At 39.0% G+C, this 20,000-nt stretch overlaps 1 protein-coding gene across 1 annotated transcript in view; it reads left to right on the forward strand.

Annotated features, from left to right (window-relative positions):
- SYNE1 (spectrin repeat containing nuclear envelope protein 1) overlaps positions 1 to 20,000 on the forward strand; it is a 596,966-nt gene that overhangs the window by 499,112 nt on the left and 77,854 nt on the right. Inside the window, exons 125-128 of the mRNA XM_027769865.1 lie at positions 2,846 to 3,080; positions 5,015 to 5,209; positions 10,139 to 10,264; positions 14,485 to 14,640. Of these exons, the coding sequence (XP_027625666.1) occupies positions 2,846 to 3,080; positions 5,015 to 5,209; positions 10,139 to 10,264; positions 14,485 to 14,640 (712 nt within the window). The remainder of the gene's footprint in view (positions 1 to 2,845; positions 3,081 to 5,014; positions 5,210 to 10,138; positions 10,265 to 14,484; positions 14,641 to 20,000) is intronic.

Here is a 20,000-nt window from a genome sequence, read left to right on the forward strand (position 1 = left end):
AGGGAAAGCAGCGTGAAGGGGCCCTATTATGGTACAGGGCATTTTGAAAGTTCCGAAGTGAAATGTTTTCTGAATTGACAGATGTTTATAACTTCTAGGGAAATATCGTGAGCCTTATTCATCACATTTGGATTCTACTGTGATTGATTACATATGAGATTTGCTTTCAAAAACAGAATTCATTATCCAAATCTAAGTAGTTGTCTTATGGATCTGTTTTCAAAATGAAAAAGCATCAGATATTTTTTGCTTGGGTTTTATTCAGTACTTTTTGTATTCAATACTGGCTTTGTTGGTTTTGATTATACATTCATCTTTTGCACATGCTGAATCATTAAATAAGTCTTTAGGGCTAATAGCACATTTGGTTATGAAATCAGAATTTATAGTGACCCTAGATAATACCAAACATTAAGAGGAGGCATCCATAATAGTAAGTACAATTAATTTTGAGGCCATTCTCGAAAGGAAAGGATAGTACAGCAACCCTCCTCCCACCCACAGTTTTGCTTTCTATGGTCATCTGCAGCTACAAACACTAAAGGAATGTTCCAGAAATAAAGAATTCATAACTTTTAAATTTTGCAGTTCTGAAGGCTGATAAAATCTGAAGCAGTTCCATCCCTTCTCAACCAGAATGTGAATCAACCCTATTCAGTGTGTCCACACTTGTCCATGCTCCCTGACTGTTGGTCATTAGCAGTCATCTAGATTATCAGATCAGCCGTCACGGTGTCACAGAGCTTGTGTTCAAGTACCCTTATTTGACTTTATATTGGCCCCAAAGGACAAGAGCAGTAATGCTGGCATATAGTTATAATGGTTCTATTTCATTTTAAGTAATTTTTGGTCATCTTTTTCTGTGCCTGATTTATAAATTAAACTTTACCATATGTATGCACAGGAAAAACATAGCACTGTGTACATAAGGTTTGATATGATCCATGATTTCCAACATTCACTGGGGGAAGAATCTTAGAACCTCACAGTTACCTAAAGTAGAAAAGCAATTGAAATACAGAAAAAGCTTACCAATAAGAATAACACCATACTTTACAAAGAAATCAATTATCTTTGTTGCCAGACAAATCCTTACTAGCCAGTTCTAGAACCACAAAGTCAATGTTAAATAAAAAACAACAAAAAAAGTGTTCCCAATATATTTAAAGATAGAAAACACAGAGGTAGGAAGAACACATTACAATGTAAGTGATTCTTTAGCCTGAAATTGAGAAAGCCTCAGTAAAATTTAATATCTCTGAACATATGAGCAACCTTTATACAGACCATGATGATTAAGTAGTTTTCACTTTTTAGAAAGCAAAATGAGGGACCAGCAGATGGGGTAATGGTTTTGTCGCTGGACTCCCAAGTAGTCGAACATGGTTTGAGTCCCAGACCCGGAGGCTTGAAACTCACACAGGGCACATGTGCATGTATGCTCAAAATCCTAAGAGGAGAATGGAAGAGAAGGGATTATGGCATGGTCATTCCCCTTATGGGGTGATTTTTCACTTTCTGTCTATTTCTCTCTGTCTCTCTGGTGAACACATCTACTGAGGGGGATAAAAAAGACAAAGTGAAGTGGGCCTAAAATATAGAAAGGACAGTTTAGATTAATATGTGAAATAATTTTCTGAAGGACTGGACTTTTATTGTAAGGAAATACTAAGAGAGTTTATGGAGTATTGCTTTAAAAAATCTTTTTAAATAATAAAATTTGATTCATATTACAGTTGACTTAAGTGAGTTATGATTCTAACTAAACTAACACAATTTTGTCTGTCTAAAGTGGCTGTGGTTCTAGCTGAAGGAAGAGGTTATAAATAAGCTTTGCTCCATAGGTGTTTCCTGCTGTAAGACACACAAGACAATGTACACATCGCTATGGGTGTATTTAGCGTTTGGGGCTATTCCCACTGCACCTGTGGCACCCTACTTCTCCTTTACTTACTCGGGGAGAGGGTGAATGACAATGAGCATGTTATAGATTTATCTTCTACATGTGCTGAAGGCTGGAAATAGTGTTTGCAAATGTCAGGACAGTAGGCAGGAGGCACTCTGTCCATGAGGGACATCACAAGACCTCCAGTAGATCCCTGAAACCAAAGAAGTACTGAGCCCTCTGTAAACTATGTTTTTTCCTATACATAGATCCCTAGGGTAAAAAGTAATTTCTTTTTTTTTTTTTTGGAGAGATTTTCACTATAGGGCGCGTGCGCTCGCCAGACAGACAGAGAGAGACATTAGAGACAGAAAGTGAGAAATCACCCCCCCAGGGGGGATGATCACGCCGCAATCCCTTCTCCTCCATTCTCCTCTCGGGATCTTGGGCACGCACGCACACGCGCCCGGCATGAGTTTTAAGTCACCGGGTCCAGGACGCGAACCGCGGTCGACTACGTGGGAGTCCAGCGACATAGCCATTACGCTAACTGCTGGTTCCCTAAAAAGTAATTTCTAAATTAGGTACAATATGAAATTAACCACAATAAATAGTAATGAAACAGAACAATTATAATAATATGCTATAATAAAAGTTGTGTGAATATAGTCTCTCTCAAAATACCTTCTTGTACTGTATTCACTTATTTTTGCACCATGTTGACCTTGGATAACTGAAACCACAGAATGCAAAACCACAGATAAGGGAGACTACTGTAGTGTAATTTTTTAAATTGCTGCACTTGCAGTAGACACAATAAAGATCATGGTGTGATAATGTGACGACCTCTGCCTTGGATCACTTCTCCCAGCTTACAGTCAAGAATGTACACATTGGCTGATTAGGTAACTCCATTCAGGAGAATGACACTTTTCACCATGTTAATTACCTCTTCCCCAGGGATGAGTTCAACCTCAAATTGACCCTCCTCAGTAATCAGTGGCAGGGAGTGATCCGCAGGGCCCAGCAGAGGCGCGGGATCATTGACAGCCAGATCCGCCAGTGGCAACGCTATAGAGAGATGGCAGAAAAGCTTCGTAAGTGGTTGGTTGAAGTGTCCTATCTACCCATGAGTGGCCTCGGAAGTGTCCCTATACCACTGCAACAAGCAAGGACCCTCTTTGATGAAGTGCAGGTAAGGTGCAAAGCACGCTGTTCTCAAACCTCTTGTGCGTTTCCATGCACACTTTACCTTAGCCTCGGTTCTTCAGAAGGACTCTGGAGTGACATCTGAATCAGGACAAACATTGCCCTCAAGTGTCAACAGAAATACACCAAAGGACTGCATTACAAAGCCTGTATTTAACTGTGAGAGTTTAGAGTCCAGTCATTCACAAAGATACCCTCCACTGCATACACCAGGCCTGCAGCAGCGGATTGAATCCCAGCATGGATGAAAAGGCAACAGCGAGGGAAAGAAAGCTTTGTGTTGATTGTATATATTTCACTCAAGAGCAATCTCAACATGCACCTTAAGTACTTCCGGGACAACCAAAGGCTCAGTCCTGTCGGAGATCCTCATCTGTTCCTACTGGTAGTCTTGCCCTCCTGGGAATTCAGGCCTCCAGCATCCCAGTGACTTCCTAACCTCTAATAAGCTCTCCCCAGTGTATTTCATGGGACCCTTGTCCTTTAAATGTCGCTATTCTCCAATCGCTTTCTCCCAAATTCCTCTGGAAGGTTTTATCCTAAAACATGGCATCTAGTACCCACTTTCTGCAGACGCAAAGCAAGTTGAGTTCACATTCTTTCTTACCTGCTGAGTTTTCAACTTTTGCATGCAGCCACTTTTTAGATCTCTATGTGCATCACAGATGCAGTGTGTCCTGTGGGTCCCAATGGAGCTTGCCGTCTCTGGACCAACCATTCTCCATTTCCCATGTCTGCAGTCCAAGGCAATGCCATCACCAGCTATCCCGTCTATCAGCTCAGGAACCCTCGATTCATTTTAGAGCTATTTTCTTCCTTAGGTCTCACTCCCCATATTTAATCTGCCTCAAGTCTCCAACCCTGCTGCCATGCCTAAGGATAAGGATTTAGGATTTTGCACTTAGATAGACGATAGCTTCCTAGCCTGTCTTTGCATATCCAACATATGCCATTCTTCCAGTCAGTCCACTTTCTACCTACTGCTGAGTGCTTTTTATTAAAACTTTAATCCAAACACATTACTTCCTAGTTAAATATTCTGTGAATTATAATAACTTTAACTAGGAAAACCAAATTACTGTTTATGACATGGTCTTGTCACATATTCTTCCATTCTCCTCTCTCTCATTGATATCCCACACTTGAGCTACTGAAAACTATGTCTAGTTTCTGAATTCATCATATTTCTGTCCTATAGTGTTTTTACCCATCCTCATTTATTCTTAGGAAGGTGTTCTGTTCTACAATGCTGGGTCACACTCACCACTCCAGGTCATTTTTAATGTGGTTGCTGGAACTGACGGTTGGTGTAATAGCTATGTCACTGGACTCCCATGTAGTTGACCATGGTTCAAGTCCTGGACCCAGTGGTTTAAACTCACGCCAGGTGCATGTGCATGCCCAAGATCCTGAGAGGAGAATGGAGGAGAAGGTATTGTGGCATGGCCATCCCCTCTGGGGGGTAATTTCTCCCTTTCTTTCTCTCAGTCTCTCTCTGTCTTTTGGGCAAGCGCACGTGCCCTATAGCAAAAACCTCTCCAAAAAGAAAAAAAAAATGTGGTCACATTCATATGTCTTTTCAAGACTCCTTCAATCCTCATCACTTTATGAAAGCTTCTCTGTTCCTCTACACACCCCGTGCTGAATCAAGTGTCCCTGTGTATTCCCTGTGCGTCCCTCCCATAGAGCAGTAATCATATTGTATCATGACTGTATTTAACTTGTTGGTTAGAAAGGAAGCACCTCCCTGCCATATTTTCATTCATTTATGCCTTGGTTCATCCATGCACAAAGTACCAGTTCAGTCCATGCACCTTGGATGAAAGAAGCATGCTATGTAAATTTTGGGTCATTGAAAAGCATTCATAAGAAAATGGTAAAGAAAAGGACAGGAGAGTAAAAAGCTTTGGCTCCTTTCAGTTCAAAGAAAAAGTGTTCCTGCGACAGCAAGGGAGCTACATCCTCACCGTGGAGGCAGGGAAGCAGCTCCTGCTCTCAGCCGATCGTGGAGCAGAGGCCGCCTTGCAGGCTGAACTTGCTGAGATCCAAGAGAAATGGAAGTCTGCCAGCATGTGTTTGGAGGAACAGAAGAAAAAACTGGCCTTCTTGTTGAAAGTAAGTTATGTTGAAAGACCCTTTTAATAGCTGTACTGCATCCTCCCTTTGTCTTCCTGTGAAGCAAGTAATGCAAAGATCATTAAGTAATGTCCTGCAGTATTTGATCCTCTGTGTTTTACTTAAGACTTTGTCCTATCTTGCATGAACTGGAACTTTTCCACTTTCCAGCATTTCATTTTTCAGGAAAATCCCCCAACAAAGTAATTTCAAGTCTAATAAGACTGTCCAAGCTATAAATTCTGAATAATGGCCAATGAAAAGCCTTCGTCATGTGATGACTTTATAAATCCAGACAGAAATTCAAAGAGTAGGTTTCACTCCCTTTTCTAAGATGCTAAAGTGGTTTTCAAGATTGATATCTCCTATTTTATAGCAGGAAAAAGCAACCCAAAAAAGAACTCTTGATTTAGGTTAGCTTATCCAAGCAAGTTGGTCTGAGATAAAATCTCTAGATCAGACAGGTACAGAGTGCAGATGTATTCTACAGTAGGCTAGGGAAATAGAGCCCTAGCCAGACTTCCCATAATATGCTCTTCCCCTTATTCTCCACTTCCGTGCATAAAACTAGCAGTAGTCTTGGCTTATCTGTGAGAGAGATGTGTTAAGACCTTCAGTGGATACCTGAAACCATGGATGCTATTGAGCTATTGAGCACTGTCCCCTTGTTTTCTCATCCATACATACCCAGGTAAAGTTTAATGTATACATTAAGCATAGTAAGGGATCAACAACAATAACTAATAATAAAATACAACAATTATAGCAATATACTGTAATAAAAGTTATGTGAATGTGGCCCTCTCTTTCTCAAATTATTTTTGTCTACTGTAACTGAAATCAATGAAAATAAAACTGTGGATGGGGGGGTGGGAGCTGCGCTGATTAAATCAGCTGTTTTGAAAGTGCATGAATGCAAGTGCTGATGGTACAACTGGAGGGCTGGAGGAAAGGAAGCAGGTTGTGATCAGAAACTGTAGAGGGTGCTCACCTCTGTCTTCCTCTCTCTCTTTTTCTCTCATGCACACATGCTCTAACATGAATGAACAAAGAAAACAAAAGACCATGGGCTCTAAGTTTAGATGAACTCAAGTGAGAAACCATAGTAAACCAGCCTACCTTAGCCTCAGTCGTTCCTAATCTGTAGAGTGGATATAATTAAGCCTCCGTCACTGGGCCAGCGTGAGGATTTAATGACATAATGAAAGAAAACCATGCAGTAATGTACCTGGCCCATATTGTGCACTAAATACATGACAGTAATTATCATTGTGGATGGTCTTATCACTTTAAAAAGTGAGTACAACAAACCCGCTCTGGCGGTGCAAGTGGGAGGTGCCGTACAGAGGTGGAGGCTGCACGGAAGGCCTGAGTTCAACCTTGGAGCAACTCAAAGAGGCTCTTCATGGTGACACACCTATTTTCAAGCTGAGTTAGTGCTAGTTAACTAGGAGCCTGGGGAAGCAGAACTGTGACATGAAACCCTGTCAGAAATACCTCTTTCTCTCTCTCTCCTTCTGTGGACTCTCTCTTTCTCTGTAATACATACTCCATCATGAACTTTTTAAAAAAGTGACTACATGGAACCAGCAGTTGGTGTAATGGCTATGTTACTGGACTCCCATGTGGTCGACCATGGTTCAAGTCCTGGACCCGGAGGCTTAAACTCACGCTGGGTGCGTGTGCATGCGTGCCCAAGATCCTGAAAGGAGAATGGAGGAGAAGGGATTGCAGCGTGGCCATCCTCCCTGAGGGTGATTTCTCACTTTCTGTCTCTCTGTCTCTCTCTGTCTTTCTGGCGAGCACACTCACTGTAAGCTAAATGCTGAGATTTACCTATGTTTACAATAACCAGTGATATACTGAGACTAACTTTTAAATTTATTCTGTCAAGTATTTGGATCAAAGTAATAACTAAAGTTAATGGAATGAATATTACTATTTTAATGCCAAGTTATGCACACTTACTTTTATTTAATAATATTTTATCTTCTATCTAGGAAACAACCAATTACAAATGCCACTGAACAATACAAAGAACTGGTATTTGCACACAGTATCATTCATCAGTAATATAATATGCCTGATTCTTTTTTTCTGGTTTTTTTTTTTTTTGCCTTCAGAATAGGATTTACAACACTGTAACTCATTCAATAGAGAACATATTAATCATATATTTTTCTTTATTTGTGATGTGATTTTTGGAAGTATTCCCACGACTTAATAAGGCCGATGTCTGAGTCATGGCATTTGCTTTACTTGTCCAGCTGTTTATTGCTGTGTGAAACATCCATTTTGATAGATGTTTGCAGGTCTTGACCTTGGGTCATTTTCTTATAATTCATGTAGCAAAACCACTTGGTTATATTTCTAAAATGTAAGTCATCCTTGGAAAGGGGAATCCCTATTCTTTTGTTAAAATTTATGTTATTTTGGATCATACACTACATCGTGTTTGCCTAAGCAGAAATTTACGCATTTAAATCTGAATGTTTATATAGCCTCATTTTATTGCGTCTTTTCATCACAGCTATAATATTTACCTATTACTAGTCTTAGTGATAATAAATAAATATAATGTAATAAAAATACCATTTATTAAAATTCCATGCCCTGCATATTCACCTACCTTGCTGTCGTCTCTTAATTTTCTTATAAAAAAAGAACTAGCTTTACCTCTTTTAGATAAATGAGCATGTATTGACTGCATATTGCTAGACTTCAGGATATGTGCTTATTTAATCGAGAATGTTGTTGGATTTGAGCAGAAAAGAGAATCTCTTTGTTTATCCTGACTATGCTAGACATAGTACAGCCTGGAAATGCAGAGATTTTTTAAATAGGAGAATTGAGAAAAATCCGTCTGTGATAGACAAAGGTATTGTGGATTTTTCCCCCTGTATTTGGGGAGATGGAATGTGGTTATCTGCTCCAGGAAGTTCCATGAAGGAATTTTAAAAAGAAATAAGAATCTTGGGCGAAGCTCTCGGTTCAGTTTAGAAACCAATGTTTGGAGTAGAGAGGCGCTTCAGTCAACACTTCCTTCAGGTGACAGTTGTGGAGATAGTACTTGTTGCTGTGCTAAGAGTAAGGTGTCAGGAGAGAAGATAATGTAGACCAGAAGAGAATGGTGATGATGAAAGAGATGTGAGGAAGGAAAACACGGCAGGATTTGGCACCGTGCTAACTACTCCAAGGTCCTAACTGTGATTCCGTGGAGCTCAGTAATTTACAGTGTGGGTGTTGGCTGCTGAGGAGGAGGGTGGTAAAGCCAGAAATAGACAGGATGACAAATGGTCAGTACTGGACAAAATGAAGGAGACTTCTTTGGTTGAATTTCATTTTTACTGGCTCTGAGACACCAGACATGATTTTTTAAAATTTTAATTTCTTTTTAATTACAAAAGATTTTGTGTCTGATTGTAAAAGTCAGGTAATAATTAAAGTATGGCAGAGTGAGAAAAAAATGTAATTTTCCTCACACCACCAGCCAGAGGTAATCATTTTTTTTCTAGTTTAACATGCCAAATTTCAAAACATACCCACACGATGTATGTCTTCCCTTGATAGTACATAGAGATCTACTCAGTCACACCCTACCACATACTCTGCTGTGTCCTCCAGAGCACAGATCACTGCTTGGCTCGCTAGATACACATACTTAAATTGTACACTCTCCCTGTTCTCCCACTTCTTTTTTTTTTTTTTAAAAAAAAAAAACATTCTATTTTTTAAATTTTATTTATTCATTTATGTATTTCAATTCAACCAATGAGAGGCAGGCAGAGAGAGAGAGAGGGAAAGTGAAAAGGCAAGCCACCAGGTCCCGGACTCGAGCCCTGGTTGGCCATGTGGGAGGATCCAGCACCTTAACCACCTCGCCACCTACTGGCCCCCCTTCTCCCACTTCTTGATTTGCTCAGTTTGTATGTACACATTAATCCTTTTGCTACATATGTTTCAACACTAACAAGATAAAATCAGTTAAATACCCAGCCGTTTGTAGTATGTATTTCCTCCCCTGTAACAATTCAAATCTATGTGGCTTGTATTATTAACATATCAAATTGAGTCAGAGTAAGGGTTATATTACGTTCACATTTTTTTTTCATTCTTCTTATCTTCCTGTATTTTTATTCTTAAATAAATTCCTTTTCTTCTCTTTTCATATCTTTTGGTGCAGGAGAGATTGTAGACAAGGGATGCAATTATGGGTAGGGTTAAAAATATATATACAAGGTAGTATTGGTTTGTAGCCTAGTGATTAAGAGAGTTGGATCCCACATGGCCTGCCATGGTTCAACTCCCAGCCCTGGCAGCTTGAAAAACAGCCTAGGGGCATGTGTACATGGTGCCCCATATCCCAGCAGGGTAGAGAAATTGGTGAGAAGGGGCTGTAGCATGACTACAGTCCACTGGATGGTGCTTTCTGCCTGTCTCTCTGTCTCTCTGTCTCTCTGTCTGTCTCTCATGAGTGCATTTGCTCCCTGAAAATTGAAACAAGAATAAGAGAAAAAAAAGTTAAATTATTATGATTGCATCCCCACTTCCGTAGAAAGACTTGGATTCAGGTAATATCTTTGAGTGTCCATAATATTCTAGACGGTGACCTTGGGGTTGTGGCTCCCTTTGCCCTTTTTAACCCTCCAACATTGCATAGATTTTGTCTTATTTCCATTTACATAGCAGCACTGAAATGCAGAGTATTATTAGCTTGAAGTCACACAGTAAAAAGTAACTGAGTCAGTTTCAAATTCAGCTCCTCTGCTAACCATGGCAATGGGTATGGACATACCCTCACACTAATCCTCAGTGTAACTTTAATTTTTTTCTCTGGGAATTAAAAAGAATGTTTCTCAGCCCCCCAACCCCATCATGAATTCCTACCTCCCAAAAAATTCATGCAATTTTTTTCACATACTACTATAGGACTGGGAAAAATGTGAGACAGGAATAGCTGATTCTCTGGAGAAACTACGAACTTTCAAAAAGAAGCTTTCCCAGCCTCTACCAGATCACCATGAAGAACTCCATGCAGAACAAATGCGTTGCAAGGTAAATTTCACTGTAAACTATCTGCATATCTCATGGAAACATGCCTTTGGAAATATAATCCCATCAATCTCTGCAGCTGTTGGCATGCAGTGACAGGTCCTGGTGTGTTGCATGAGGGCAGACTTTTTAGTGAAACCTGCACTACTGATTTATTCTAGTTGATGAGATTATAGACTAGTTTAAGGATTGCTCTGAGAAAACAAATGAAAATGTAAAACAACACTAACAGATATTTAAACAGATATTTAAATATTTAAAGATATTTAAAGATTGCAATAAATGCAATCTTTTTAATGCATCCACATTGGGGAATCACTCTAACACAAAAGTTCCGTTTATGAGCAGGAGAATCAGGATGGGCTGCCTAGAAAATCTGCAGACACTGACTTTTGGAAGAACGTCCCCTTCCTCCACATCCTTCTGCAAGGAAAGTGGGCAAAAATCGCTGATTTCAGTTACTGCTTGGAGATACATGATCCTTAAATTACTCAGGGCTCTAGCTACTTAAAAATTAAAATCAACACTTCAGATCATACTTGAAAGCAAATCAGTAGCTAATACAGACCACTCCTTGGATTCTGAGCAACCCAAGGCGATTCAGTGATTCAGTGGCTTCAGTGGCTGTAAGTGCCATTCACACCTGTGTTGCCAAGTAGCGTGCCTAAACAGCAATTTTTCGCTGGGTGTCACATGCCCATTGTATTAAAGCACCTTTAACAGTGGTTGTCTCTCTAATTATACATGTTCTCAGTGTTTCCTATTCATTTGCATATTATTGCTCTTGGGTAATTTGGTTTAAATTTCACATATATTTAAATGACTTGAATTTTAATCAGAAGTTTTCTGCTTCACTTTGGCCAATAATTCATAAGCATTGAAGAGAAATTAATTATCAAAGAAATCTAAAGTGTGGATATAAGAATTTGTCTTTCAATACAAAAATTTAAAGATATTCTTTGAAGCTCAAAAAATGACAAGTTAGGAAAAACAATTGGTGGTATACTTGACATCATGAATGGTGAGAAAGTGAGATATTATCTTGGGGTGTTACATTTAGAAGTGCATGAAGGTTATAAAACCTAACAGGTTTCTTTTAAACCTGCGATTATAAATGTATTAAAAATTATTAAAGAAAATGCACAATAAGCAGAAATGGGCATTCGTTATGCTCCTCCTGCGTGCCAGTAACTATGCCACTTGGCAAGAACAGAATTCTTGAGGGCCTTCTGTTAGTTCCTTTTTGCAGAAGAGAAAGCTAATTCTTCTATGAATTTAATAACTTTTCAAAGTTAATGAATATCATGGGGACCAGCAGTTAGCGTAATGGCTATGTCACTGGACTCCCACGTAGTCGATCACGGTTCGAGTTCCGGACCCGGTGGCTTAAACTCACGCTGGGCGCATGTGCGTGCGTGCCCAAGATCCCAAGAGGAGAACGGAGGAGAAGGGATTGCGGTGTGACCATCCCCCCGGGGGGTGATTTTTCACTTTCTATCTCTCTGTCTCTCTCTGTCTGTCTGGCGAGCGCACGCACCCTATAGCAAAAACCTCTTCAAACAATTGGTGGTATACTTGACATCATGAATGGTGAGAAAGTGAGATATTATCTTGGGGTGTTACATTTAGAAGTGCATGAAGGTTATAAAACCTAACAGGTTTCTTTTAAACCTGCGATTATAAATGTATTAAAAATTATTAAAGAAAATGCACAATAAGCAGAAATGGGCATTCGTTATGCTCCTCCTGCGTGCCAGTAACTATGCCACTTGGCAAGAACAGAATTCTTGAGGGCCTTCTGTTAGTTCCTTTTTGCAGAAGAGAAAGCTAATTCTTCTATGAATTTAATAACTTTTCAAAGTTAATGAATATCATGGGGACCAGCAGTTAGCGTAATGGCTATGTCACTGGACTCCCACGTAGTCGATCACGGTTCGAGTTCCGGACCCGGTGGCTTAAACTCACGCTGGGCGCATGTGCGTGCGTGCCCAAGATCCCAAGAGGAGAACGGAGGAGAAGGGATTGCGGTGTGACCATCCCCCCGGGGGGTGATTTTTCACTTTCTATCTCTCTGTCTCTCTCTGTCTGTCTGGCGAGCGCACGCACCCTATAGCAAAAACCTCTTCAAAAAAAAAAAGAAAAAAAAAGTTAGTGAATATCATGGTTTCCTGAATCTAAACTTATATTTTTACCACTTTGATCATCTGATGAATAGGTATACATGAATCTGAAGCAGCTGATTTCTGGTGGTGGTATTATTGCTTATTACTATTTTTTAATCTCTACACCAAATCAGATGTGTGAGTTGGGAGCTATGCACTGATACAGTGAGGAAAATCTTTACCTTGGTGTAACAGTTTAATGTCTAAGGGCAGAAACAAAAATGGTGCATGTTTAAGTCATGTTGATGGTTTGGTCTTTCAGCCAAATACTGTTACTCTGTAACCTCATTTTTCATCTCTCAAAATATAAGACAAGAACAGTGAGCTTTTGAGTTTGTAGCCTGAAAGGATGCATTTCAGTGTAGCTCTCTGTTACTTTTCCCCAAACCACCGTGAGTGGCAAAACAAAGCAATTACCTGGAAAAATCAGGCTAAAACCTCGTTTGCCTGAATTGCCTCAGATGGTTCTGTTAATTGCCTTTGCTTTTTGGAAACCTGTCACTCGTGTAAAGAGACAACAAGGGAGGAAGCAGGCCATGTGGAATACTCACTCTGTCTGCACAATAAATTAGTTATAATCCAAACACAACAGCTGTCCGAGAGCAACATTTCTACAAACTGCAAAACTGGTCATCTGTTGAAGCATTGCAAAAACCAATCCCAACTCATTCGGACATCGTTATGTCTATTTTCTCCCCGAAATCATGCCCATAAAAGACGGGGTCAATAATCTTTTTGTTTCAATAACTTAAAATATCTCTGATCCTGCAGAAAATAAAATCAGTGCATTGTTTTAAGTTGAATAGTGACTCCAACAGATTTTCTCAGTTTTTATATCCTAAGTATGCATCATAAATGTAGCAACTCATAGTGTTGAAAATGAAAGTTACTGGCTTATGAGACCAGTTTCAAGAAGATCAATGCAGTGATGAAACTTCATGCATTCATCTAAGTTGATGAAACTACTTCTCTTTTTTGTTTTTTTTTTGGAGAGGTTTTTGCTATAGGGCACGTGTGCTCGCCAGACAGACACAGAGAGAGACAGAGAGATAGAAAGTGAGAAATCACCCCCCAGGGGTATGGCCACGCCACAATCCCTTCTCCTCCGTTCTCCTCTAGGGATCTTGAGCACGCATGCACATGTGCCTTGCGTGACTTTTAAGCCACCTGGTCCGGGATGTGATCTGTGGTCGACTACGTGGGAGTTCAGCGATATAGCCATTATGCTAACTGCTGGTCCAATGAAACAACTTCTTTAAAGAAAAAATGTTTTCAAGTCAGTGAAATGATAAATAGGTGGTGGAAGGATTCTGTAAGTACCTGATATTTTACCAGAGGAACAAGACAATCTACCAGATGATGTAAGGTGCAAATAAAGTGAATTCCAAATTATGTGGAATGGAAGAGAAATTTTATCAAGAGGAACTTAAAAAAAAACTTAAAAGTCGTTGACTACAGGGGCCAGCAGGTGGTGTGGTGGTTAAGGAGCTTGATTCCCACATGGCTGACTGCAGTTTAAAACCGAATATCTTACTGGATACCACAGTGTGGCAAGAGGGTGGATGAAGGAGTAGGGTCTAAGGAAGGACATTAAGGAGAAAAATAGAGAGGCAAGGCATTTATGGGACAAAGAAATGGGTAATTACCTATTGAAGATAACTTTATAGTATGGTCAACTGGCCTGATGAGAAATGTACACATGCTGGAATATTCACTTTGCAAGCTAAGTAACATGAGATTGAATGTATAAAAGAAATTGAAATTTAAAAATAAAGAAAAAAAAATAAATCCCTGATCTGGTGGCTTGAAAATCACAATGAACAAATAGATGATTGATAGATAGATAATAGATGTTAGGTAGGTAGATATAGATAGATAGATAGATACAGATAGTTATAGGTAGATAGAGATAGATAGGTAGGTAGATAGATAGATAGATGATAGATAGATAGATAATAGATAGATGGATGATAGATAATAGTTGATAGAGATAGAGATAAATAAATATTGGGGGGGGGTTGTTGACAACAGATGTCCATGGATATTTTTTTTTAAATCTAGGAATTGGAAAATGCAGTAGGGAGCTGGCCGGATGACTTGAGCCAGTTGACTCTGCTAAAAGACACCCTCTCTGCCTATATCAGTGCTGATGATATCTCCATCCTTAACGAGCGCCTAGAGCTTCTGCAAAGACAGTGGGAGGAACTATGCCACCAGGTAAGACAAGCTCCAAAGATGAAACTGTCTCCTGATGATGGGAAACTGAGAGATGATTCACAATGACCAGTGGTTCTACCCAGTCCATAACTCATAGTATGGATAAAGGAAAAACCCTGTGTCTATCAGCAAAATATTCTAGATTAAAATGACTCTATCTTAACATTGTGTATTAGGTGTGTCTATGCTGGATTCTCTCTCTCTCTCTCCCTTTTACTGCCAAGTATAATCTTCTTAAGAGGAAGCAAAGAGCTGTGGTCCTTAGGTGTGGTTTTGCTAAGACAGAAACTTTAAACATGTGAAAAAGCATTTACTATTCTAGCTAATATGGTAGAGCTGGTTGTGTACTGGCCCTTGATTTACTGTAGATGTTGCCAAGGAATTCCTGGGTGCCTGGAATTTTTAAGTCACACTTTATATTCATTTATTAAATACCTTCTACATGCAGAGTATAGTAAAAGACATCCAGGTTGGCTTTTGAATTGGAAATGAAAGGTGAGATTGGTGGAAGGTAGCAAGAAGACATCCTAGGCAAACACAATAACAGATTAAGGCTGTCAAATGAAGAACAAGCAGATGCCTAAGAAGTCACACTCTCTAGGAAGCGGGAGTATGTCGGTCTTGTTACTTCTGTACCTTGAATACCATGCCTGGCACACAATAGACTGATACATCATTGTTAAATGGGTCATTGATCTTAATTATTACAAATTTGTTATACTGTAATCTACCATCTGTTTACAATAAGCCAAGACTAAATCAGTCTAGAAGAACCTCTGCAGTTAAGAAAACCAGGTATAAACAAGTTAAAAACAATATAAACAACGTGTAAGGATATAAGTGATCTACTGGCAGTGCGATTTGCAGAGATTAAAGGAAATATTCCTTAAATAGATAAATCTTGAATTGAATCCTGAGATGAAAGTAAAGGAGACAGATTGGTGTGGAGGGAGCAAAGGGATATCTTAACAAGGTTGCAACTTGAGTGACTGTCCAGGACCTGAGTGCCTGGCTAGGAGAAGTAGTTATTGGAAGGCTGAGGAAGGGCCTTTAGTGTCCACCCAGCTTCATGTTTCTGTGTGTCCACACCAACTGTGCTGCCCTAGAGTCTCTGTTCTCTCCCATCTACTCCACGGTCTCTGACTTGAGGGTTGTATGTTCTTACTTTTCAAGAACCACTGAAAGAGTTTAAGAGGCTCAAAGACTCTTGATTTGACATCAACAAAAAATGCAATTGTAGCAAAATGTCTCTCTGTATGTTTAGATGAAAATCCAGATGTCTCCTTGGACCATGCACCAAAGCAAAACTCTGAAGCCTCTTGGTAGATGTGTAAATATTAGGTTGTTGGGGAAGTCATGATGCATTTTTACATAAAAGAATACATTATGACTTTCTCTGTGGCCTAATAGTTTCATATGAATATATATTTTTAAAAGAGGACATGTAAGAGATGACTTTTAGGAGCATGTTAATGATTTGAGTTCAAAATGAATTGAGCTACTTTCCACACAGTTCCATATTCTCAATGAACTCGGTGAGAAATTTATGTGGAGTTACTCACAGAGGGTGATAATGTTAATCACAATCCCGTGTTTTTTTTCCTAAAATTCTTCAAACTGAAAGCAACACACTCCCATACAGTAAATTATTCTCTGATTTAAAGACCTTATCATGATAAATCACAGAAGTCAAAGAGAGTTGGTAAATTAATAGGAAATTATCCCAGTAAGGTTCAGTTAATTCTGTGAGCTTATTTGTTCATCTGTTCTTCTTAATTTTGAGATAATTCTAACAGTACATTATTTTAGTGTTTTTCAGCATGTTCGATAAAATGAGTTAGACCAGATCTATTTATCTAGCTCATTGATGTTTGCGAAGAGTCAATATTTTGTTCCCGAACTTCCTACCTCAAGACCTTGATTATGCCTCTCTTCCTGCTTAGACTGCCTGTTTTTTTCCCCTCAGCTTGCCAACTCATTTGCTTTCACATTCCATACCCCTACGATGTCATTTTCAAAATGCTCAACCCTCAGTGTTTGCCCTCTGAACTCTCATTTCCCTTTTGGTCTGTGCCATCATGTGAGATACACTGTTTTGTTTTGGTTTTGGGGGTTTTGTTTCATTTTTTTTTGTTTTTAATATTTGTGACGGATTCTAAGACTCTGAGGCTCTTGAAATGCAAAGAGCATGTCTTATGCTCTGAAAGTTCATTATGTATTGGTAACAATCAAAACAAGCCTGAAGGGCATTAATTTATGTCTTCATACTTAAGTTCCCTTAAGGGTTAATTAATGTCAAGATTTTGAATATTTTGTAGATAAAAAGATCATGGTTATGCAATAGTTTTTGATTTAGGAAACTATCTTGTAAATATGCCATGGCGTTATTATTATTAATAGGTAGAAATTTATATGTTGTGAAATTGTTCGCTGGACTTAGATGTATCTAGGTAGAGTCTGTTTAAAAATATCATTTTGAAAGCTGCTGCTGATCATATGATGTACTCTGAAGACCTGTAAGTAGAATACAGTAAAATCTAGGAAGCCAAAGGAATATATTATGTTTCCAGAAACTTTCTATACTGAAATGGCTTAAGTCATGAAGGTAAAACATATTTATTTCTATTACGTCTATCTAAATAAAATTATTTTAAAAAGTGAGAATTTAGTCATAGGTATGATTGAGATGCCAAGATCGATGTCTAAGAAAGGGTATAGAATAGTTATGAGTTCTTGAGTTAGTTGTTTCCGGTGAATTTCTGTCAAGTATGAAACCACAAAAGGAAATGAGCTTGTGCCTATGTCTCGTTGTAAAAGTCAAAAACTTTAGTTCAACATAGCGTTATCCCTGCAAACAAGCCAGTGGCTGCTCCTTTTCTGATCAAAGCAGCTGGTGAGAAGTCAGGAGTGATGGGGAGTGCAGATGAGAATGAGGAAGACAGGATGTAAGTAAATGTTGCAGGGTAGACATAATGCACAAAACTACCCTATTTTCAATAGACTTGCCGGATGATTTGTTGTACCTGTGTATAGCCATAGTTTATACTTGTTTTTACTCATGTGTTGGTTGGTAGATTTGTGTGTAATTCTAGTTTAAATGTATATCATTATTGTAATTGCTTGTTGATTTTTCAAAATGTTATGGTAAAATATTTGAAGTAGAAGAGGATGTATTTCCTGTTCAGCTGCCTCACACTCTGGAGGTTTTAGCCTATACTTAGCAGCTATTAACCACGTAGTGTAGTTGAGCCCTGAGAGAACACATAGGTACTCAGCTGATAAATGATTTGAGTTTCAGCTGAACACAAAGAAAGAGATGCTAATATCCACTGATTATATGGCCTAAATACTGAATGTACAAACCAAAAGGAAAATGCCACACCTTTTACAAATTTACATCTTTTTCAGCGCTTTGGGCTCCAACTTGCACCCACCATTGGAGCCTACCTGCTTCTTCCTCTTTCAGCTGTAGCTCCATTATCAGCAAATGAAAGTAATACTCTCAGGGTGTGTGATAAACACCAGGAAACATATTCAAGCTGCTCATGGACATATTAAATACTCGAGTGTTGAGTAGAAAGAAATATTAAAATCTTAAAAGATGCCTTATAGTCATGCATAATGTTTGAGAGGTGGGGGACTTGAAAAAGTTCATGGAAAAATGGCATCGAAGTACAAGTTTATTTTGGTGCAAGAAATTTGAAATCTATGCATAGCGTTTTTTCATAACATGCACTTCCATGAACTTTTTGAAGACCTCTTGTAGCCATAGCAGCAACAGCAGCAGCAGCAGCAGCAGCACTGGCCAGCTCATGTTTGGTCTTTAAGGTACAGCAGTCACTTTCTTAAATTTTCTTCTTGTTTTCATTGTCCTGTTGGCCTACCATATGCTGGTACATGGGACAGTGCATGGCACATAGTAGATATTCACTTGCTACGAACATTAGACATTTGATTAATTTTGGAACATATGTAAGATTAATTTACAAACTAAAGGAATAGGCTTAGAGAAGATGAGTAACCTTTCCCTGCCTGTATTATTATTATGTGATGGAGCCTGGTTTTGAGTCTCAGTGCCCTCTGGGTGTTTAATCGTTATGTTATATTGCAACCTGTATCAGAGACATAAGCTTTGCTGGTCCTAGCTCAGACTGACATTAACAAAAGCCTCAAAATTATATGACTTTTACTCTTGTTTTTCTGATGAGGATAATAATAGATTATCAAAGTAATATTAAAGTCTAGTTATCAAAGTAATGTTATCTGTTCTGTGGTCATCTTCCCTGTGGATACTGGTGGGCAAAGCCCTAGGCTTCATTCTTGACTCATTGCCAAGGTTTAGGGGAGAATAAGGGAGGGCCTATCCCCAGCAAGACTCATTCATCTTGAGCCACAAAGGCAAGGGTTTCTAACCTTTTCTTAGACAACAGTTACTGTGGGCAGTCCCAATTATGTTCCAACTCAGACAGTAATGGAACCAGAATTTTAACTGCTAGCCAGACTCCCAACTTGGATGATCTCTGAATGAAAAGGAAGAATATTGACCAGAGAATTCAAGATGTTAGAGAGATTGCAGAAGATAGAACACCCTCTGCTCTCAAAGAGCAAAGGGCTGCTTAAAGAATTCTGCTCTCCAGTACCATCCAGCATAGGCCAAGGTAGGGAAAATTGGTCTCCAAAACTTTTTAACTTATGTTTTCTTGACTTTTTCCAGTCCTATCAGTTTTCATCCCAAGAGAGTTTGCTACCCTCTGGCTATTATGTATTATTCTGTCTCAAAACAAAACAAACAAAACTAAATGGTAAACAGTCATACAAATGGGTAAATACTAATGGATTCATCAGTGTCACCCACCCCCCAAAAATTGTATTTTGAAAGATCATAATAATTACTTCCAAACAGTGATCTTTTAATGGTGGTTTCAGAAACCATGGCAGGAGGTGAGGTTCACTTGCCTGAGGTCAGCCCTGGGATAGGTATGCTGAACACATGGATTCCCATTTTTTTGCTGGATGTACAATCTTCCATCCTTCATTTCCCTTCTTCTTTCTTCCTTTTCTCCCCCTTCTTTTCTACTTTTCTTTATTTTTTATTTTCTCTTTCTTTTTTCCTTTATTTTTCTTTTCCTCTTCTTTCCTTCCTTTCCCCATTCTGTCCAATTTCTTCCTTCTTTTTTAGTGGAAGTACTCTTTATCGTCATTGATGTGATTAACTTAGAAGCTGCACCAATTGTTGTGTGAAGTTGGATTACATAGATCCTTTGATAAGAAATGTGCATGTGACTTCAGGAAAGAAACATGGGATTCCATGTCTCCCACTGGAACTTTAATAGCAAATCCTATAGTTCAGGAAACAATAG

Source organism: Tupaia chinensis, unplaced genomic scaffold (assembly GCF_000334495.1).
Source record: "Tupaia chinensis unplaced genomic scaffold, TupChi_1.0 Scaffold000014_1, whole genome shotgun sequence".
NCBI classification, from domain to species: Eukaryota; Metazoa; Chordata; class Mammalia; order Scandentia; family Tupaiidae; genus Tupaia; species Tupaia belangeri.